The sequence below is a fragment of the Syngnathus scovelli genome, chromosome 10, assembly GCF_024217435.2.
Source record: "Syngnathus scovelli strain Florida chromosome 10, RoL_Ssco_1.2, whole genome shotgun sequence".
In the NCBI taxonomy this organism is placed as follows: domain Eukaryota; kingdom Metazoa; phylum Chordata; class Actinopteri; order Syngnathiformes; family Syngnathidae; genus Syngnathus; species Syngnathus scovelli.
Genome location: NC_090856.1, coordinates 1,400,799 through 1,422,690, shown reverse-complemented (window position 1 = coordinate 1,422,690; position 21,892 = coordinate 1,400,799). Strand labels below are relative to the sequence as shown.

The 21,892-nt window shown below is 47.7% G+C and overlaps 1 protein-coding gene and 2 long non-coding RNA genes across 6 annotated transcripts; 1 reads left to right on the top strand and 2 right to left on the bottom strand.

The window, feature by feature from the left end:
• The first annotated feature begins 2,361 nt into the window (after positions 1-2,361).
• Positions 2,362-6,359, top strand: LOC137840715 (uncharacterized). Of its 2 annotated transcripts, none has more exons than XR_011087639.1 (4): positions 2,362-2,823; positions 2,882-3,984; positions 4,066-4,141; positions 5,040-6,359. It is a non-coding gene; the product is annotated as an uncharacterized lncRNA (long non-coding RNA). The 2 variants fall into 2 exon arrangements; XR_011087638.1 differs by having other exon boundaries at positions 4,212-6,359.
• Positions 6,360-10,897: 4,538 nt separating this feature from the next.
• Positions 10,898-15,640, bottom strand: LOC137840712 (uncharacterized). Of its 3 annotated transcripts, XR_011087633.1 has the most exons (4): positions 14,439-15,640; positions 13,278-14,380; positions 13,121-13,196; positions 10,898-13,050 (listed from the first exon to the last, which is right to left on the bottom strand). It is a non-coding gene; the product is annotated as an uncharacterized lncRNA (long non-coding RNA). The 3 variants fall into 3 exon arrangements; XR_011087632.1 differs by having other exon boundaries at positions 13,121-14,380; XR_011087634.1 differs by having other exon boundaries at positions 10,898-12,222; positions 13,121-14,380.
• Positions 15,641-18,226: 2,586 nt separating this feature from the next.
• Positions 18,227-21,584, bottom strand: plvapb (plasmalemma vesicle associated protein b). Its single transcript, XM_049717533.2, has 9 exons — positions 21,142-21,584; positions 20,837-21,013; positions 20,657-20,750; positions 20,125-20,326; positions 19,833-20,052; positions 19,242-19,391; positions 19,054-19,170; positions 18,684-18,791; positions 18,227-18,559 (listed from the first exon to the last, which is right to left on the bottom strand). Exons 1-9 carry the CDS (start codon positions 21,559-21,561, stop codon positions 18,551-18,553), a joined length of 1,497 nt encoding a protein of 498 aa, XP_049573490.1. The 5' UTR covers positions 21,562-21,584; the 3' UTR covers positions 18,227-18,550.
• Positions 21,585-21,892: the final 308 nt, after the last annotated feature.

The window sequence follows — 21,892 nt, the reverse complement described above, 5'->3', positions numbered from 1 at the left end:
ACAAACTTTATTTACGACCTTCATTTTAGTTGCCCAACTCATTTCATTTTCAATTGGTGATGTGTGTGTGTGTGTGGGGGGGGGGGGGGGGGCTGGGCACTGAAAAGTGCTAAAAAAGGAGTTCTCGTGTCACATTGAATGTATTGTTAACATTAAAAGGTCATTATTAATCAGTAAAAGCATGCTACTTTGTATTTGTTGAACGACTCGTTCGAACGAATCGTTTGAGTGAACCTGATTCTAAAGATTCGTTCACCTAAAAGAACTGGAATGCACATCACTAGTCCGAAGCAACCCTTTCCACAGTAGTCACTATGACAGGCGACCACCTGGTGGCGATAGTATGCGGAGCGCCGTTGAACGATCAGGAGAAGAAGATTTGAATCGATGGCTGTGACGTCGGGGCTTTAGGTCAATTGAAGACAGGTGTGCTCGCTCAAGGGGAGTTATCATATGCAGGTCCCACCAAGCGCGTGGCGGCGCGGCGGACGGTTTCTCAGGTGAGCGAGCATGCTAGCAAATGTTTGTCGTCTCCTGCCGTTTTTCACGACGGACGCCGTGTTTGTTGCACGATTGGCACGCTTTGTTGGAGGTAAATTGTAGGCCGCAGGCAATTCAGCCCGTGCGCAAATGTTTGCAGTTTCTTACGATGCCATTTTTTATTTCTTGCAGGATTTTCGCTGTCCAGGGAGTGCACGCCACACTCGACGTTGCGTCGCGTCGTTGCGCGTTTTGGTCGTTTTGCCGCTACGGTATTTCAAATGTCTTTCGCGTTTTTTTGTTTGTTCTTTTTTTTTATCCTGGCCAGCGTTTTTTCATTGGTTTGTGGAAGGTTCGTAAATGACGCCGCCGATAAGCGCGTGTTTGTCTGACTATAGGAAATGTTAGTTTGACTCTAGCCAACTAAACAATTTTTTTATTATTTTATATAATGCGTGTGCGATTTCCGTGTTATGCAAACTGATAAATGTAACGAATTTGTTACGTCATGTCCAAATCAGAGCAAAGCCATTCAAAGATGGCGCCCGCCCGCCCTCGTTCCGTTACGCAACAAACATTTGCGCCGGTTATTTTCTCCCGTTTTGGACGCGCTAACCCGGATCATCCATCTGTCCAATGTGAGGTGAGTTGATGAATGATGAAATTAAAATATGAAGTATAATCCTGAATAATTATCATAATTTACTACAATATAATGATTATATATTTTTTCAACTGCAAATCTCTACTTATGTATAAAATTAAAATATATCCATTTTTGTTGCAATAATTTCTGTTTGTCTTTTGTAGCACTAGAAAAGGCTGCCTAGCCAGCAAACTCTCTCTCTCTCTCTCTCTCTCTCTCTCTCTCTCTCGCTCTCTCTCTCTCTCTCTCTCTCTCTCACACAAAGCAAGCAGGAGGCTCTTGAGGAGCTATTTCAGTGATGCTGAGGACACTAAGGAGGAAGAGTAGTCCTAAATCAGGTGAAAACCTGTTTTTGTCAAGTTTCAGCTTCCCAACACACAATGTTTGTCGCGTTTTAGCTTCCCAGCACACAATTAATGGCTGTCTGTGTTATTGTAGGCTGCAAGAGGAGCTGAATGGGAAAAGTACAATTCCATATGAAAGGGCGCAATGGCCTATCCAAGGGCGCAATGGCCGATCCAAGGGCGCCATGGCCTATCCAACGGAGCCATGGCCTATCCAAAGGAGCCATGGCCTATCCAAAGGAGCCATGGCCTATCCAAAGGAGCCATGGCCTATCCAAAGGAGCCATGGCCTATCCAAAGGAGCAATGCCACATCCAAAGGAGCCAAAGGAGCAATGCCACATCCAAAGGAGCAATGCCACATCCAAAGGAGCAATGCCACATCCAAAGGAGCAATGCCACATCCAAAGGAGCAATGCCACATCCAAAGGAGCAATGCCACATCCAAAGGAGCAATGCCACATCCAAAGGAGCAATGCCACATCCATAGGAGCAATGCCACATCCATAGGAGCAAGCCCACATCCATATGAACAATGCCATATCCAAAAGAGCAATGCTATATCAAGTCAAGAATCAAGCAGCACCCTGCAAAAGTCGACGTGTGCGGATCATGTGCCCAGGAGGGGGCAGTGTGGTTGCCTTTGGTTATGGGTGCACGACGGAAAGGTTGCAGGTGTGGCCAGTGTTTGGGGGTCTGACGGTTGGTCTTGCTTAAGAGGTTGTGGCTTATCTGGATCCAGCGGTGTCTTGCACTTGGTTGCCATTGATGGCTCACTTGGGGGAGGACGTGGTGACTTGGATGGAGACCAAACTAAACTTTGACGTGGATCTGAATGTTCAATTTTGCCATATGATGTGTACCATTTTGTCTTTTTCTAACCCGCCACTGTTGTACTTGCTGCCTTCTTTGTTCTCCCCCCTCGGTGTAGGGCGGCGTTGGAGCGAGCCGATTCCGAATGTCCAATTTTGCAATTTGACTTGTACCATTTTGTCTTTTTCTAACCTGTCACTGTTGCACTTCATCTAACCCTAACCTACCACCACTGTGGTACTTGCGTTCTTTGTTCTCCCCTAGATGTTGGAGCGAGACAGTCACATTGTGTGTCTTTTTCTAACCTACCACTGTCGTGCTTGATCGAAGCCTAATCTACCACTGTGCGTCCTTTGTTCTCTAGGTGTAGGGGGCGGTGTTTGGGCGAGCCGGTCCACGAGGAAGACGTAATGATGCGAGCAGCGCCCAACTCATTGCATGTTCTGCCGTTTACAGGCCGGACGCAAAAAGGGGGGGAGGGGGCGCACGGCCCGATCCGACCCGGCGACGGTCACCAAAAGCAGCTAGTCGCTGTGCTCAAGTAAGCACCGACGACTTGGGGTGCTCTTTGAGTTTCTAACATGTTTCTGTTTCTGCAGATGGCGACCGGGACGTGAGACAATCTGATCAGAGGTGGACTGACTGCTGTGGCATTGATCTGAAGTCGCCAAGTTCTGAGGGAGACCCGCTTCCCTGGAGGCGTCGACCTGCGCAGCTTGAACGTGTGAAATGGATTTTTAATTTTTTATTAAATTACACCAGCGGTGTCCCAATGTCTGCTTGAGGGCTGCATACTGAAACAAATTGAGAATTCTTTGACACCAATTCATTCAATCAATCACGAAATGTTGCCATTGACATTTTGTGCTACAAAGCAGTGTTGCGTTCATTCGTGTGGTGTGTTGATCAAGTTGCCCCGAGGCTGCCATTTGGACACCAATGGTGACATGTGTGTAGGGCTGCACGTGTATTGGAAAACTGCCATATGGTGGTCTAGGTTATTGACATGCACTTCAAGACAGCAAAGATTTGTTTTTTCATATCTCAAATGAAACATGTCTTCTTGCCTAACTATTTGTAATGAGTTAAGACGATAAGTCATTGATGTAAGTTAAAGTTAACTAATCTAACTGATCTCATTGCGATCAAATAGTTAACCTCCATCCAAGAATTTTGCACAACTTGCCTCAATGCAGTGGTCTGGCCCAATACTGCCATGTCATTGATTTTCCAAAATATTGTGCAGCCCTCATTGAGTGCCAAACGCGCAGCGACGGGAAGCGCAAGCGACCGCGCAGCGACGGGAAGCGCAAGCGACCGCGCAGCGACGGGAAGCGCAAGCGACCGCGCAGCGACGGGAAGCGCAAGCGACCGCGCAGCGACGGGAAGCGCAAGCGACTGCAAGCGACTGCAAGCGACGGCTAGCGCAAGCGACTGCAAGCGCAAGCGACCGCGCAAGCGACGGCTAGCGCAAGCGACGGCTAGCGCAAGCGACGGCTAGCGCAAGCGACCGCGCAGCGAGACTTTTGTGCTTGTCTTGCAAGGTGGAAGAGACGATGTATGAAACGAAGAGCCGGTGGACGGAGGCCACCAGACCCGCGATTGGTGAGCGGGTTGCAAAGGAAGGAATCACCCAAAGAAAGCAGTCGCCAAGTGTTGAAGAGGAGACTGATGCATGACTGGCCAAGGCTGGCCAGAGGCGGTGACATGGCAATCCCATCTGCAAGCGTAGTGTACACACTTGTTGGTTTTAATTTGATTTCCTTATTTTTCTGCCTTTCAGCTGGCAGCGGATGGGGCGAGCGCCAGCCTGCACCGAGAGGGACTGGGCTGCACCCACAAGACCAGGGAGGGGGCAGGTAATGAGTACGTTGACAGAAGTGAACCGCATGCAACTGAGTGCCGTTTGTCTTTTTGCACTTGTGCGAGGCGAAAGACGAGTCCAACACCGGCCGAAGCAGACCTGGACCTTGGCCCGTGACGAGCGGCCCACACGAGACTGATGGGTGCGGATGCAGCCAGCGTTTCGGGGGAGTATGACTTTGTTTTTTCTTTTGCGCTTTCCCTACCCCTGTTTGAATAGGGTAACGAGTAGCACGCACGGGCATTTGGGTTGCTGTGACCCTCTAGATACGAATTGGCAAAGTAGACACCCTCTCCCTCCCTCCCTCCCTCCCCCCTCTCTCTCGCTCTCTTTCTCCAATGTGCCCGGCAGTACCTGCATGGCCTGGTGCACTCAGGGTGGAACGTGGCTATACCTTGCCCTTTGTGGAATACCAGGGTATAATGTCTGCCAGACTGGGTCCCAGTGTCGTCGACGGTGTCGAGGACGAGGAGATTCTTCGTGACGCTCTCCGTGACGTCACGTTTTCCTATTTTTCCCTCTCGGGGCCAAGCCAGCTCTACTCAGAGGGAACTGGCCGGTTGCGCTTAAGTGCGCACCAAAGCCTCTTCTCATCTCCCCTCGCTCTCTCCCTCCCTCCCTCCCTCCCTTATTAGAGGGTAATAATAAAAAACTTTATTTGTAGAGCACCTTTCATACAAGAAATGCAGCTCAAAGCACTTTACAACAAAGAAAGAAATTATAAGCATTGAATTCTTCATATAGGAACAGACAAAAAGAAAACAAAAACATTCATGTATGCATACGGAATTAATAAAGGGAGCTTAAAATAGGAGCACGCTTTAATAGACAGGTAATGAGTACGTCCACAGAAGTGAACCGCATGCAACAGAGTGCCGTTTTTCTTTTTGCAGTGGCACGAGGCGGAGGATGAGTCCAAACGTCGAATACCGGCCGGGCGGGGAGGAGCCAACCATGGGCCGACCTTCGCCCGTGATGAGCGGCCGACACGAGACGGACGGGTGCGGATGCGGCGAGGGCAAAGCGCCCAGCCAGCATTTAAGGAGAGTATGACTTTGTTGTTTCTTTTGTCCTTTCTTTCTTTCCCTCCCTCCACTTTTTCACTGGGTGTGCACACTGGCTGTCTGCATGATGCCTCTTTCTTTCTCTCTCAGCGCTGCGTCATTTTGCAATATTGTTGTTTTACTGTTGTTTTTTTTAATCATGAAATGAACTGTTTGTACTGTAATTGTGTGTCTGTGTACCACTGAACTGCAATTAAACTGAACTGAATTCAAGTGGTCCATATTAAACATTGGCATTGGCAGTCTATCGTGCATACAAACTGGAATCATTTGAGACATTCTCAATGACAAGACAATTGTGAAGTTAGGCTGAAACAAAATTGACTTGTTAAATATGCAGTGTCAGGCTTTTTATTTATTTTAACTACACAAAGAAAAGCTGGATGCATTCTAAATTGTTGACAAAAGCCAAGTAGCCAGACACCCATAGATGCAAACGACAAGCGTACAAACGGTCTCTGTTGCGATCAATAAGTCATCTTTGGCAACCCTGCTTTAAAATGGCCACCAAGCTCAGAATCTTGCAGAATGTTGGTACATTTTTCTGTATGAATAAAAGCTGTTATTTTAATGTAGTCAGAGCCGTTTTTTTTGAATCGTCATGCAGCATGCGGGCATTCTTGTGAATAAAATCAACTGTGGTGTGTTTGCTTCCTGTTGGTGGTCTTGTAAATAAAGTCAACTTTGGTGTCGGTCATCATTCGCGATGTGGCTCAATCGATGTTGCTTCTCTTGAATGTGAAACTTATTGCATGTTTTGTTACAGGGCTTGATGTCTTCATTGGCTGTCGGACTACAAAAAAGGCCGTTGCTGTACAGTCCAGGTTGCTGCTAAAGTCAATTGAATTTATAAACATAGCGTGTAACTTCCGGGACTTTAGCGTTCAATTCAAAGCAGAGTTTCGGAACTACACGGCCAGCCTCGGCACATGTACTGGGTGGTAGCACCCAGTTCAGAGTAAAGTAAAGGCCAGAGTGGTCTTATTCATAGCGGCATCCTTATGAAATTGACCATATCAGAAAGGCTAGATGAATTCCAAGTGCTGCCACCGACTAGCAGCATATTTGCCTCAACCTGTCTGATGCTGGCTCAATGCGATGCACCTTTCGTTGTTTTGCCCAAAACAACCTAAGAAATAAAGAAGTACTGCCAATGCGCATGTGTGTTAAAAGTACAAAACACTCATTTGCATGATAGACCACGTGCTAGATATTTGCCTCAACCTGTCTGATGCTCTATTTACCTCTGCGTGATCATTTTTAACGATTTTAATCATTTTAATTAAGTACGTTACAAATGGTTGGGTGGCGGGTCAGAGCTTGCTTTGACAAAGGAAGTGTAAGGCGCTCCTTCCCTCCGCTAGCCTATGGGAGGTCCTTGGGCTAGACTGAGTACCCATTTAGCCCCCCCTTGTCAGGGTCACGATGAAGCCACGGGAAGCAGGTGGTGGATGAAATTTGAAGGCAGCCAGAGAGTATCTTTGTTACTGGTTTTGGACTTCGTCGTGCTGAGCAGAGGATACCCTTAGGTACAATGGTCAGGACAGCCGCCCAGTATGGGCACTGCTCGGACAGAAAGCCATGGAAAGACATTCAATTCTTTGGATGACAGAAGACTGGAGGGCCGTGGCCGTCAATGCCTTTTCCAGGCAAGACACCTGATGATGATGACAAATGATAGGCGCCCCAATTAGACAGCTGGGTCAATGTGACCCGTCTTTTGCGGTTTGTTCTGCCCAAAGCAACCTAACAAATACACATAAGCACTGCCGCCATCTCGACAATGTGCATGTCTCTCAAAAGTACAAAGCAAACAAGTTCATTTGTATAATACACTTCTAAACCACACGCTAAAATAATTCATGTGATGCAGAAAGTCTTCTGTAGCTTGCTATGATTTGCCAATTTGAGCAATGACGTATCCGGACCCGAGGCTGGGGGTTGCCCGTCCATGTGCCTAATCGCTCGGGCATTGATACATCAGCAATGCTTCTTTCTAGGTCTCCTCATGTCCTCAGCACTGCAAACCTTTGTGCCGGTACACCATATGAAGTAAATGACGGAATGTTTTTTTATTTTTTATTATTATTACACCTCCTCTAATGTGTATCAAGCATACCAGATCGTGTTTTAGAACAGCCTAGAATAGTAAATTACAAAAAGTTAAAAAAAAAACTTGTAAAGTCGTAAAAAGTTATTAATTTACTTATTAATCGCTGAAAGTACAGGTAAGCGTCTGCCTACTCGTAGCCATCGCAATGTAGCGGATACCGCAGGGCGGCATATGCAGTAGGGAGCGCAGGCGGCAGAGAGCGCAGGCGGCATGGTGGGCAGAGAGCGCAGGCGGCATGTAGCGCAGGCGGCGCAGGCGGCGCACCCAGCATGGGGCGCAAGCAGCAAGGGTGGGGAATCGAACCCTGGATCTCAGGTGTTCAAGCGCAGCGACGGAGCCACTCGCCAAGCGTGGCGAGCTCGGCAGTCACCCCGCTTTCACTTCGAGTCATTCTTAGACGTTCAGTATTGCGCTCCGCGCGCGATGGGTAAGTACAAAAGGGAACAGACCGCCGCCGGCTGTCAGGTCACACTGGCCGACCGGTTAGTGACACGGCCTCTTGCCCCGTACAGTCCTGGTTCGATCCCAGGGGTGAGCACATTCACCGGGCCACTTTTGTGGGTGTCTGGATACATGCATATAGATTGCATATCCAAGTATTTATTTATGTGTAAACGCCCAGTGTGGCCCCGCCCGGAAGTGGGCGGAGCGGTGCAGCTGGCCCCGCCCCCATCGAAATGGCCCCGCCCCTGGCCCCGCCCCCTGCCCTACTAAATGACAGTAGGGTAGGGGGCGGGGCGAAGCCCCGCCCCCTGCCCTACTAAATGACAGTAGGGCAGGGGGCGGGGCGAAGCCCCGCCCCCTGCCCTACTAAATGACAGTAGGGCAGGGGGCGGGGCGAAGCCCCGCCCCCTGCCCTACTAAATGACAGTAGGGTAGGGGGCGGGGCGAAGCCCCGCCCCCTGCCCTACTAAATGACAGTAGGGCAGGGGGCGGGGCGAAGCCCCGCCCCCTGCCCCATCAAAAGACAATTAAAAGTGTATTGAAAGACAGTAGGGTAGGGGGCGGGGCGAAGCCCCGCCCCCTACCCTACTGTCTTTCAATACACTATTAAAAGACAGTAGGGTAGGGGGCGGGGCGAAGCCCCGCCCCCTACCCTACTGTCTTTTAATAGTGTTCAATTCAATTTCAATACACTATTAAAAGACAGTAGGGTAGGGGGCGGGGCTTCGCCCCGCCCCCTACCCTACTGTCTTAATAGTGTATTGAAAGACAGTAGGGTAGGGGGCGGGGCGAAGCCCCGCCCCCTACCCTACTGTCTTTCAATACACTTTTAATTGTCTTTTGATGGGGCAGGGGGCGGGGCTTCGCCCCGCCCCCTGCCCTACTAAATGACAGTAGGGCAGGGGGCGGGGCTTCGCCCCGCCCCCTGCCCTACTAAATGACAGTAGGGTAGGGGGCGGGGCGAAGCCCCGCCCCCTGCCCTACTAAATGACAGTAGGGCAGGGGGCGGGGCGAAGCCCCGCCCCCTGCCCCATCAAAAGACAATTAAAAGTGTATTGAAAGACAGTAGGGTAGGGGGCGGGGCTTCGCCCCGCCCCCTACCCTACTGTCTTTCAATACACTATTAAGACAGTAGGGTAGGGGGCGGGGCGAAGCCCCGCCCCCTACCCTACTGTCTTTTAATAGTGTATTGAAATTGAATTGAACACTATTAAAAGACAGTAGGGTAGGGGGCGGGGCTTCGCCCCGCCCCCTACCCTACTGTCTTTTAATAGTGTATTGAAAGACAGTAGGGTAGGGGGCGGGGCTTCGCCCCGCCCCCTACCCTACTGTCTTTCAATACACTTTTAATTGTCTTTTGATGGGGCAGGGGGCGGGGCTTCGCCCCGCCCCCTGCCCTACTGTCATTTAGTAGGGCAGGGGGCGGGGCTTCGCCCCGCCCCCTACCCTACTGTCATTTAGTAGGGCAGGGGGCGGGGCCAGGGGCGGGGCCATTTCGATGGGGGCGGGGCCAGCTGCACCGCTCCGCCCACTTCCGGGCGGGGCCACACTGGGCGTTTACACATAAATAAATACTTGGATATGCAATCTATATGCATGTATCCAGACACCCACAAAAGTGGCCCGGTGAATGTGCTCACCCCTGGGATCGAACCAGGACTGTACGGGGCAAGAGGCCGTGTCACTAACCGGTCGGCCAGTGTGACCTGACAGCCGGCGGCGGTCTGTTCCCTTTTGTACTTACCCATCGCGCGCGGAGCGCAATACTGAACGTCTAAGAATGACTCGAAGTGAAAGCGGGGTGACTGCCGAGCTCGCCACGCTTGGCGAGTGGCTCCGTCGCTGCGCTTGAACACCTGAGATCCAGGGTTCGATTCCCCACCCTTGCTGCTTGCGCCCCATGCTGGGTGCGCCGCCTGCGCCGCCTGCGCTACATGCCGCCTGCGCTCTCTGCCCACCATGCCGCCTGCGCTCTCTGCCGCCTGCGCTCCCTACTGCATATGCCGCCCTGCGGTATCCGCTACATTGCGATGGCTACGAGTAGGCAGACGCTTACCTGTACTTTCAGCGATTAATAAGTAAATTAATAACTTTTTACGACTTTACAAGTTTTTTTTTTAACTTTTTGTAATTTACTATTCTAGGCTGTTCTAAAACACGATCTGGTATGCTTGATACACATTAGAGGAGGTGTAATAATAATAAAAAATAAAAAAACATTCCGTCATTTACTTCATATGGTGTACCGGCACAAAGGTTTGCAGTGCTGAGGACATGAGGAGACCTAGAAAGAAGCATTGCTGATGTATCAATGCCCGAGCGATTAGGCACATGGACGGGCAACCCCCAGCCTCGGGTCCGGATACGTCATTGCTCAAATTGGCAAATCATAGCAAGCTACAGAAGACTTTCTGCATCACATGAATTATTTTAGCGTGTGGTTTAGAAGTGTATTATACAAATGAACTTGTTTGCTTTGTACTTTTGAGAGACATGCACATTGTCGAGATGGCGGCAGTGCTTATGTGTATTTGTTAGGTTGCTTTGGGCAGAACAAACCGCAAAAGACGGGTCACATTGACCCAGCTGTCTAATTGGGGCGCCTATCATTTGTCATCATCATCAGGTGTCTTGCCTGGAAAAGGCATTGACGGCCACGGCCCTCCAGTCTTCTGTCATCCAAAGAATTGAATGTCTTTCCATGGCTTTCTGTCCGAGCAGTGCCCATACTGGGCGGCTGTCCTGACCATTGTACCTAAGGGTATCCTCTGCTCAGCACGACGAAGTCCAAAACCAGTAACAAAGATACTCTCTGGCTGCCTTCAAATTTCATCCACCACCTGCTTCCCGTGGCTTCATCGTGACCCTGACAAGGGGGGGCTAAATGGGTACTCAGTCTAGCCCAAGGACCTCCCATAGGCTAGCGGAGGGAAGGAGCGCCTTACACTTCCTTTGTCAAAGCAAGCTCTGACCCGCCACCCAACCATTTGTAACGTACTTAATTAAAATGATTAAAATCGTTAAAAATGATCACGCAGAGGTAAATAGAGCATCAGACAGGTTGAGGCAAATATCTAGCACGTGGTCTATCATGCAAATGAGTGTTTTGTACTTTTAACACACATGCGCATTGGCAGTACTTCTTTATTTCTTAGGTTGTTTTGGGCAAAACAACGAAAGGTGCATCGCATTGAGCCAGCATCAGACAGGTTGAGGCAAATATGCTGCTAGTCGGTGGCAGCACTTGGAATTCATCTAGCCTTTCTGATATGGTCAATTTCATAAGGATGCCGCTATGAATAAGACCACTCTGGCCTTTACTTTACTCTGAACTGGGTGCTACCACCCAGTACATGTGCCGAGGCTGGCCGTGTAGTTCCGAAACTCTGCTTTGAATTGAACGCTAAAGTCCCGGAAGTTACACGCTATGTTTATAAATTCAATTGACTTTAGCAGCAACCTGGACTGTACAGCAACGGCCTTTTTTGTAGTCCGACAGCCAATGAAGACATCAAGCCCTGTAACAAAACATGCAATAAGTTTCACATTCAAGAGAAGCAACATCGATTGAGCCACATCGCGAATGATGACCGACACCAAAGTTGACTTTATTTACAAGACCACCAACAGGAAGCAAACACACCACAGTTGATTTTATTCACAAGAATGCCCGCATGCTGCATGACGATTCAAAAAAAACGGCTCTGACTACATTAAAATAACAGCTTTTATTCATACAGAAAAATGTACCAACATTCTGCAAGATTCTGAGCTTGGTGGCCATTTTAAAGCAGGGTTGCCAAAGATGACTTATTGATCGCAACAGAGACCGTTTGTACGCTTGTCGTTTGCATCTATGGGTGTCTGGCTACTTGGCTTTTGTCAACAATTTAGAATGCATCCAGCTTTTCTTTGTGTAGTTAAAATAAATAAAAAGCCTGACACTGCATATTTAACAAGTCAATTTTGTTTCAGCCTAACTTCACAATTGTCTTGTCATTGAGAATGTCTCAAATGATTCCAGTTTGTATGCACGATAGACTGCCAATGCCAATGTTTAATATGGACCACTTGAATTCAGTTCAGTTTAATTGCAGTTCAGTGGTACACAGACACACAATTACAGTACAAACAGTTCATTTCATGATTAAAAAAAACAACAGTAAAACAACAATATTGCAAAATGACGCAGCGCTGAGAGAGAAAGAAAGAGGCATCATGCAGACAGCCAGTGTGCACACCCAGTGAAAAAGTGGAGGGAGGGAAAGAAAGAAAGGACAAAAGAAACAACAAAGTCATACTCTCCTTAAATGCTGGCTGGGCGCTTTGCCCTCGCCGCATCCGCACCCGTCCGTCTCGTGTCGGCCGCTCATCACGGGCGAAGGTCGGCCCATGGTTGGCTCCTCCCCGCCCGGCCGGTATTCGACGTTTGGACTCATCCTCCGCCTCGTGCCACTGCAAAAAGAAAAACGGCACTCTGTTGCATGCGGTTCACTTCTGTGGACGTACTCATTACCTGTCTATTAAAGCGTGCTCCTATTTTAAGCTCCCTTTATTAATTCCGTATGCATACATGAATGTTTTTGTTTTCTTTTTGTCTGTTCCTATATGAAGAATTCAATGCTTATAATTTCTTTCTTTGTTGTAAAGTGCTTTGAGCTGCATTTCTTGTATGAAAGGTGCTCTACAAATAAAGTTTTTTATTATTACCCTCTAATAAGGGAGGGAGGGAGGGAGGGAGAGAGCGAGGGGAGATGAGAAGAGGCTTTGGTGCGCACTTAAGCGCAACCGGCCAGTTCCCTCTGAGTAGAGCTGGCTTGGCCCCGAGAGGGAAAAATAGGAAAACGTGACGTCACGGAGAGCGTCACGAAGAATCTCCTCGTCCTCGACACCGTCGACGACACTGGGACCCAGTCTGGCAGACATTATACCCTGGTATTCCACAAAGGGCAAGGTATAGCCACGTTCCACCCTGAGTGCACCAGGCCATGCAGGTACTGCCGGGCACATTGGAGAAAGAGAGCGAGAGAGAGGGGGGAGGGAGGGAGGGAGGGAGAGGGTGTCTACTTTGCCAATTCGTATCTAGAGGGTCACAGCAACCCAAATGCCCGTGCGTGCTACTCGTTACCCTATTCAAACAGGGGTAGGGAAAGCGCAAAAGAAAAAACAAAGTCATACTCCCCCGAAACGCTGGCTGCATCCGCACCCATCAGTCTCGTGTGGGCCGCTCGTCACGGGCCAAGGTCCAGGTCTGCTTCGGCCGGTGTTGGACTCGTCTTTCGCCTCGCACAAGTGCAAAAAGACAAACGGCACTCAGTTGCATGCGGTTCACTTCTGTCAACGTACTCATTACCTGCCCCCTCCCTGGTCTTGTGGGTGCAGCCCAGTCCCTCTCGGTGCAGGCTGGCGCTCGCCCCATCCGCTGCCAGCTGAAAGGCAGAAAAATAAGGAAATCAAATTAAAACCAACAAGTGTGTACACTACGCTTGCAGATGGGATTGCCATGTCACCGCCTCTGGCCAGCCTTGGCCAGTCATGCATCAGTCTCCTCTTCAACACTTGGCGACTGCTTTCTTTGGGTGATTCCTTCCTTTGCAACCCGCTCACCAATCGCGGGTCTGGTGGCCTCCGTCCACCGGCTCTTCGTTTCATACATCGTCTCTTCCACCTTGCAAGACAAGCACAAAAGTCTCGCTGCGCGGTCGCTTGCGCTAGCCGTCGCTTGCGCTAGCCGTCGCTTGCGCTAGCCGTCGCTTGCGCGGTCGCTTGCGCTTGCAGTCGCTTGCGCTAGCCGTCGCTTGCAGTCGCTTGCAGTCGCTTGCGCTTCCCGTCGCTGCGCGGTCGCTTGCGCTTCCCGTCGCTGCGCGGTCGCTTGCGCTTCCCGTCGCTGCGCGGTCGCTTGCGCTTCCCGTCGCTGCGCGGTCGCTTGCGCTTCCCGTCGCTGCGCGTTTGGCACTCAATGAGGGCTGCACAATATTTTGGAAAATCAATGACATGGCAGTATTGGGCCAGACCACTGCATTGAGGCAAGTTGTGCAAAATTCTTGGATGGAGGTTAACTATTTGATCGCAATGAGATCAGTTAGATTAGTTAACTTTAACTTACATCAATGACTTATCGTCTTAACTCATTACAAATAGTTAGGCAAGAAGACATGTTTCATTTGAGATATGAAAAAACAAATCTTTGCTGTCTTGAAGTGCATGTCAATAACCTAGACCACCATATGGCAGTTTTCCAATACACGTGCAGCCCTACACACATGTCACCATTGGTGTCCAAATGGCAGCCTCGGGGCAACTTGATCAACACACCACACGAATGAACGCAACACTGCTTTGTAGCACAAAATGTCAATGGCAACATTTCGTGATTGATTGAATGAATTGGTGTCAAAGAATTCTCAATTTGTTTCAGTATGCAGCCCTCAAGCAGACATTGGGACACCGCTGGTGTAATTTAATAAAAAATTAAAAATCCATTTCACACGTTCAAGCTGCGCAGGTCGACGCCTCCAGGGAAGCGGGTCTCCCTCAGAACTTGGCGACTTCAGATCAATGCCACAGCAGTCAGTCCACCTCTGATCAGATTGTCTCACGTCCCGGTCGCCATCTGCAGAAACAGAAACATGTTAGAAACTCAAAGAGCACCCCAAGTCGTCGGTGCTTACTTGAGCACAGCGACTAGCTGCTTTTGGTGACCGTCGCCGGGTCGGATCGGGCCGTGCGCCCCCTCCCCCCCTTTTTGCGTCCGGCCTGTAAACGGCAGAACATGCAATGAGTTGGGCGCTGCTCGCATCATTACGTCTTCCTCGTGGACCGGCTCGCCCAAACACCGCCCCCTACACCTAGAGAACAAAGGACGCACAGTGGTAGATTAGGCTTCGATCAAGCACGACAGTGGTAGGTTAGAAAAAGACACACAATGTGACTGTCTCGCTCCAACATCTAGGGGAGAACAAAGAACGCAAGTACCACAGTGGTGGTAGGTTAGGGTTAGATGAAGTGCAACAGTGACAGGTTAGAAAAAGACAAAATGGTACAAGTCAAATTGCAAAATTGGACATTCGGAATCGGCTCGCTCCAACGCCGCCCTACACCGAGGGGGGAGAACAAAGAAGGCAGCAAGTACAACAGTGGCGGGTTAGAAAAAGACAAAATGGTACACATCATATGGCAAAATTGAACATTCAGATCCACGTCAAAGTTTAGTTTGGTCTCCATCCAAGTCACCACGTCCTCCCCCAAGTGAGCCATCAATGGCAACCAAGTGCAAGACACCGCTGGATCCAGATAAGCCACAACCTCTTAAGCAAGACCAACCGTCAGACCCCCAAACACTGGCCACACCTGCAACCTTTCCGTCGTGCACCCATAACCAAAGGCAACCACACTGCCCCCTCCTGGGCACATGATCCGCACACGTCGACTTTTGCAGGGTGCTGCTTGATTCTTGACTTGATATAGCATTGCTCTTTTGGATATGGCATTGTTCATATGGATGTGGGCTTGCTCCTATGGATGTGGCATTGCTCCTATGGATGTGGCATTGCTCCTTTGGATGTGGCATTGCTCCTTTGGATGTGGCATTGCTCCTTTGGATGTGGCATTGCTCCTTTGGATGTGGCATTGCTCCTTTGGATGTGGCATTGCTCCTTTGGATGTGGCATTGCTCCTTTGGATGTGGCATTGCTCCTTTGGCTCCTTTGGATGTGGCATTGCTCCTTTGGATAGGCCATGGCTCCTTTGGATAGGCCATGGCTCCTTTGGATAGGCCATGGCTCCTTTGGATAGGCCATGGCTCCTTTGGATAGGCCATGGCTCCGTTGGATAGGCCATGGCGCCCTTGGATAGGCCATTGCGCCCTTGGATAGGCCATTGCGCCCTTTCATATGGAATTGTACTTTTCCCATTCAGCTCCTCTTGCAGCCTACAATAACACAGACAGCCATTAATTGTGTGCTGGGAAGCTAAAACGCGACAAACATTGTGTGTTGGGAAGCTGAAACTTGACAAAAACAGGTTTTCACCTGATTTAGGACTACTCTTCCTCCTTAGTGTCCTCAGCATCACTGAAATAGCTCCTCAAGAGCCTCCTGCTTGCTTTGTGTGAGAGAGAGAGAGAGAGAGAGAGAGAGCGAGAGAGAGAGAGAGAGAGAGAGAGAGAGAGAGAGAGTTTGCTGGCTAGGCAGCCTTTTCTAGTGCTACAAAAGACAAACAGAAATTATTGCAACAAAAATGGATATATTTTAATTTTATACATAAGTAGAGATTTGCAGTTGAAAAAATATATAATCATTATATTGTAGTAAATTATGATAATTATTCAGGATTATACTTCATATTTTAATTTCATCATTCATCAACTCACCTCACATTGGACAGATGGATGATCCGGGTTAGCGCGTCCAAAACGGGAGAAAATAACCGGCGCAAATGTTTGTTGCGTAACGGAACGAGGGCGGGCGGGCGCCATCTTTGAATGGCTTTGCTCTGATTTGGACATGACGTAACAAATTCGTTACATTTATCAGTTTGCATAACACGGAAATCGCACACGCATTATATAAAATAATAAAAAAATTGTTTAGTTGGCTAGAGTCAAACTAACATTTCCTATAGTCAGACAAACACGCGCTTATCGGCGGCGTCATTTACGAACCTTCCACAAACCAATGAAAAAACGCTGGCCAGGATTCAAAAAAAGAACAAACAAAAAAACGCGAAAGACATTTGAAATACCGTAGCGGCAAAACGACCAAAACGCGCAACGACGCGACGCAACGTCGAGTGTGGCGTGCACTCCCTGGACAGCGAAAATCCTGCAAGAAATAAAAAATGGCATCGTAAGAAACTGCAAACATTTGCGCACGGGCTGAATTGCCTGCGGCCTACAATTTACCTCCAACAAAGCGTGCCAATCGTGCAACAAACACGGCGTCCGTCGTGAAAAACGGCAGGAGACGACAAACATTTGCTAGCATGCTCGCTCACCTGAGAAACCGTCCGCCGCTCCGCCACGCGCTCGGTGGCACCTGCATATGATAACTCCCTTTGAGCGAGCACACCTGTCTTCAATTGACCTAAAGCTCTGACGTCACAGCCGTCAATTAAAATCTTCTTCTCCTGATCGTCCAACGGCGCTCCGCACACTGACGCTACCAGGTGGTCGCCTGTCATGGTGACTACTGTGGAAAGGGTTGCCTGATAGCTAGTGTTGGCTGGTGAGTGAACGATTCGTTCACAAAGAACAAATCTTTTCAGTGAACGAGAGTGAACGAATCGTGATTCGTTCTTTTTTTTCCTTTCATATATAACTTCAACCAGTAGATGTCAGTAATGCCCATTGAAGCTGGTGCTACCCCGCCATAAAACAAAACGAAGAAGAAAATCAGCCAATCAGCAGCGCCAGCGAGCGTTACATGGAGGAGGGACTTTACGAGTCAGTGACGTAACGTCCCGTTCACGAAGGAATTGTCAATTGAGATTCGTTCAATCTCAGATTTGTTCACCAACGAACGAGTGAATCACTCAGTGAGTGAATCACTCAGTGAGTGATTTGCATTTCCAGTTCACCGCGAGAACGGATCAGTGAGGGAACGAATCAATCCTGGTTTTCCCGTTTGCGAGACGATGAGTGAACTGCCTTCCTGTGCATCAACGGATCAGTCAGTGAATATGTTCCGTCTCTTGACGTAAACTATGTAAGCCAGAATGTAGATTTACGATTTTCTTATAGTAGGTTTTAAATAACATGTATGCATATATATGCCTAAATGTTATTCAATATATCGACTGCAGTTTCACATTAGATTGCTGATTTGAGACGTACTTTTATTATTATTATTTTAATAGACATTTATGTTATAACGTGTTTTATTCTTTGTTTTTATATTCGCCAATCAAAACATAAAAATCTGACATTTGGTTAACTGCTTTATATGACAATATGTGTGTGTTTTACGTTGTTATATGAGTTGGTGTCCCCCAAAATAACAAATGTCGGCATAACGGTTTTTTTTAGACCTTTTATTTAAACACAAACATTCGGTGTAATAACGCCATCAACTACAAGCCAACAAATACAAAATTAAAATATCAATGTCGGTATAACGTGTGTCGGGTGGCAATGGCATAGCAGCAATGCTGTCTGTCATTCACTCGTGAATCTACGCGAACGACCAATCAGCAGCGCCAGCGAGGGTTAGATGGAGGAGGGACTTTACGAATCAGTGACGTAATTTCCCGGGGGGAATTCGTTGAACGATTCGTTTGAACGAATCATTTGAGTGAACCTGATTCTAAAGATTCGTTCACCTAAAAGAAGTGGAATGCACATCACTACTCTGAAACGCATTTGTTGTCAAGTCACTTCAACAGAAATATGCGCAACTTTCGGTGCATTTCAAAATGCATTTCCGGTTTGCTTCCGAACGACAACTGTGAGTGCTTCCTTGCATAGAAAACATTTCTTAGCATAAAGTATACGTTAAATAAATCAGTTTTAAGTACACAAACAATTCTAACATCAAGAAAACAATTCTGAGGGCAGAACAGAAAGCAAGGTTTAGAAACAAAGTGAGTACCACACACAAGTAATATTTACACAGTGTCATTTTTTTTTACATGACCCTGACTGAAGCCTGAAGAGATACACACATTTATTACAACAAATCATGAGTGTATGTGACATCAGTATATTTACAAAATGTTCTTAGTCTCGTTCGTCATGTCTTGATATCATTTTCATACACCGTCGTCCATACATTGTTAATGCGTCAGTTCATCTCACCTGAAGGAGAAAAAAGAAAATGTGACTAAATAACAATGAGACTGCAAAAACAGAAGATTTGATGTGGTCAAAATTGACATCATAACACTGAAAGTCTTGCAATCTGGAAACATATAAAAATTACCGTTGGAGTTTTGCTGAGGCTTGGTGCTGCAAAAGCAGGCCAGTTGGCTGACGTTTGTCTGTTCTGCTGGTGGAACGGCGGCCCGCCTGCAGGTTTAGGAAGACCCACCTGCAGAACACGAGGGCAGTTTACTGTGATTGCACACAGACACACACACACACACACACACGAGTTGCCAAGTTCAACTCGAGCGCATTCAAGAGTTGTTATCTCGGCCGCCCATCCATCCTTCCTGCTGCTGCTGCTGCTGCTTCTGATTCCTCTCAAATGCTGAGTCCACACGCCTCCACCTCACCTCTGCACCATGCTCCATTTATTCAGAGGACACTGACATCCCCATATGTGTGTGTGCCAGTTGAGAGTATTGTACCTTGCAATTGGGCAATGCCCTGAGGGTTTGCAGCTCATTTTCTTTCAGGGCCAAAGTGTCCGCTAGCAATTGTTTCTGCTCTCTTAGCCGGTTCTGCTCAATCAGCAGTTTGGCCATCTGAATAGCACATGTTTGTTTAAGAGGGAGAATACGAACAAAGGGTTGGATGGCGGCGTGCTTAAAAGAACCTTGTCGTCATGAGTGGTCTGCTTGAGTTGCAGCTGCCTGCTGGTCTCCATGATGGTCTCGTTGCGCTTACGTTCGCAACTCGTCAGGTCAGCGCGCAAGTGGGAGTTTTGCACCTCCAGTCGGCTTGACGTGGCTTGAATCTCAGCCACCTTCAACGGGAAGACAGAAAAAAAATTACATTGCATGGACTCAGTGGTTGGGAATCACTGGAAAATCTTGATTTTATTTTCTACTTATCTCAATAAGAAAAAAAAAAACACAATGAGATCAAAAGTAATGAGCTATGCGCTGCAAGTGGAATACTTTCAGAAAACCCCAAAACAATGACACAACAGATTCAGGCCAATTAGATTTATTGCGTTATTTGGAGAGGATATGTATCTTTTGTTCTCCATAACATGCCATTGTATGAGTAGCGCTGGAAATCACCTCCATTGACCTTAAGTTCACCTCAGTGGGCAGCTGTGTCCTTAACTCTGTGAATTTGTATTTTTCCAGAGGAAATGCATCCTCTCTGGAGGTTGCACATTTTTCTCAGTAGTATGTCTGAATCAACTTTAAAAAATAAAAATAAAATCCTGTGCATGTACCTTGTTGCCCACATTGTCCAAATACCGCTGAAACTTGTTCTCCACATCTCTGGACAGGTTGGTGCAGCTGTTTCTTATCTTCTCCACTTGCTCCTGCTGGCTTTCACAGGTGAGGTGAAAGGTCAGCTGGTGAGGGAACAGGTTGTTGATTTTGTTCAGAAAATCCCTGGTCACCGATTGGATCCCATCTAGGGAATGAGCGAAGTCCTCTTTACATTTCCTGGTGAAAGACAATGTTTGGAATTGAGTTGATTATTGATTCAGTTTTCAACAAACAGGCACATGGGTGTACCCGGTGTAGATGGTGAGCTGCTCCTTGAACATGGTGTTTTCTTTGCGAAGAGAGATGACATCCTGGTGGTGGACGTCTCTGTCCTTAAGGGCGTTGTCCCGTTCCTGACTCAGGTAGTGGACCATGTGGGTGAAGTTGGTTTCGATGAGATCAATCATTGCTTTCTGCTGCGCGTTGAGGCTCTGTAAAGTTCTCAGCTCATCTGGAGAGATGGCACGGCTGTTTTAGAATATTGGCTCATGACGAGCTGGTCCAAGTTTCAGATTTAAAAAAAAAATTAAAAAATTATATTTATTATTTATATTAGATTTTCAATGCAAACATGACATGCTTACCTTTTAGTTTTACAATAAAATGTTTTATGTATTTGATTAACTGGAGTAAAATATGAAAATGGGTCAGAAACGAATTTATTCTTGAAAAATCATTCACTCATACAAGTATAATTATGCTGTAATTTTTTGTGAAAAAAAAAATCCACCAAGGTTAATTTCTAAAAGCTTTACAAGTAAGGATGGATGGGAATACATACTGCTAGCAGCGACAGCAACCGGTTGTTGTATGGGGGCAGTCTGGCAGCGCATCATCACGCTTCGCGTCATCGCTAACTGCTTTTCACAGTTGTCCTGCGTAAAGATTTTGTTTTAATTAAAATAAAAACAACAACAGTATTGATGGGAGATAAACACACTGCTCCAATATATCCACTTACGAATTTATTCACGAGGTAAAACTTTGTGGCGTTTGCATCGGCCGCAATCTGCTCCAGCTGTTTGGCAAGTGCATCTTTCTCAGCTGTACGTGCCCCGAGTTGAGCTGCCAGCTCGCCTTTCTCCTTCCTCAGCTGTATGTTGTTCTCACTCAGCCTGTTGAAGCCCTGCTCCAGCTCCTGCACACAAGCACAGGATCTCAGAAAGTATTGATGACAAAGATGAACCTGCTTAGTGGAAGCAGTGTCCTACTCAAAATGATCCTAATTTCATGTTTCAAATGCGAAAGAGTAATCAAATCCCTCACCTTGACTCTCATCTCCTCGGCTGACTTCTCCGGCTGCCCGTAGATGAGGAACAGCACCAGGCTGATGATGATGAGGGACTGGATGAGTGAGGAGAAGAAGAACACAATCCTCATGTAGTAGCCACAGCTCTTGCTTTTGGGTTTGTGCAACGGCTCCTTGGCCTCCAGGCCAAATTTGGCCCGGGAATAGCTGCTGCTGTACATGTTTGGAGGTAAAATGGTGCCGACTGCTTTGGAAGATGAAAAGAGGAATTGCTTGGAGGTCCAAAAAGTTCTCCCCCTTGAAAGTGGCAAAGTTGTCTGTCTTGTGAGCTTGCGACACAACGCAACACGCACGTATGGACGTACGTAAACAAAGATCCCGACCAGAGTAGTGGGGCCATGTTTATAAATGCTTCTGGGGCCACATTTCCAGTCCATCCTGGCCCTGCCCTCACCTCACATACCTCCCCCTCCTCATCCCCCAACCAAGCACCCTCCCCTCCCCTCTCCTCCCATTGACCTCTGCCACTGTTAGAGCCTGTGGCTGCCTCACCAACTCATACTTAGTCATTATTACAAAAATAGATTGACATTCTACAGTTTGTCATGTCAAATAATATTAATATCATTAGCAAGTTCTTGCAAATTATAATACCGTAAATTCCATAATAAATGAATGAATGAATAAATAATAAATAAAGTGCAGGTACTAAGGTAAATTGAGACAAATAATCTTCACAATGGTTTTAGCACTAAACCACGTTCTATA

What these genes read in the sequence shown, in the direction of transcription:
- plvapb (XM_049717533.2), bottom strand. Translation starts at nt 21,561, where the DNA reads ATGGACTGGAAATGTGGCCCCAGAAGCATTTATAAACATGGCCCCACT. An exon ending in AGACCACTCATGACGACAAG is followed by an intron (nt 19,171 to 19,241) that starts GTTCTTTTAAGC and finishes TGTGCTATTCAG; the next exon opens with ATGGCCAAACTGCTGATTGA. An exon ending in GGGCATTGCCCAATTGCAAG is followed by an intron (nt 18,792 to 19,053) that starts GTACAATACTCT and finishes CGTGTTCTGCAG; the next exon opens with GTGGGTCTTCCTAAACCTGC.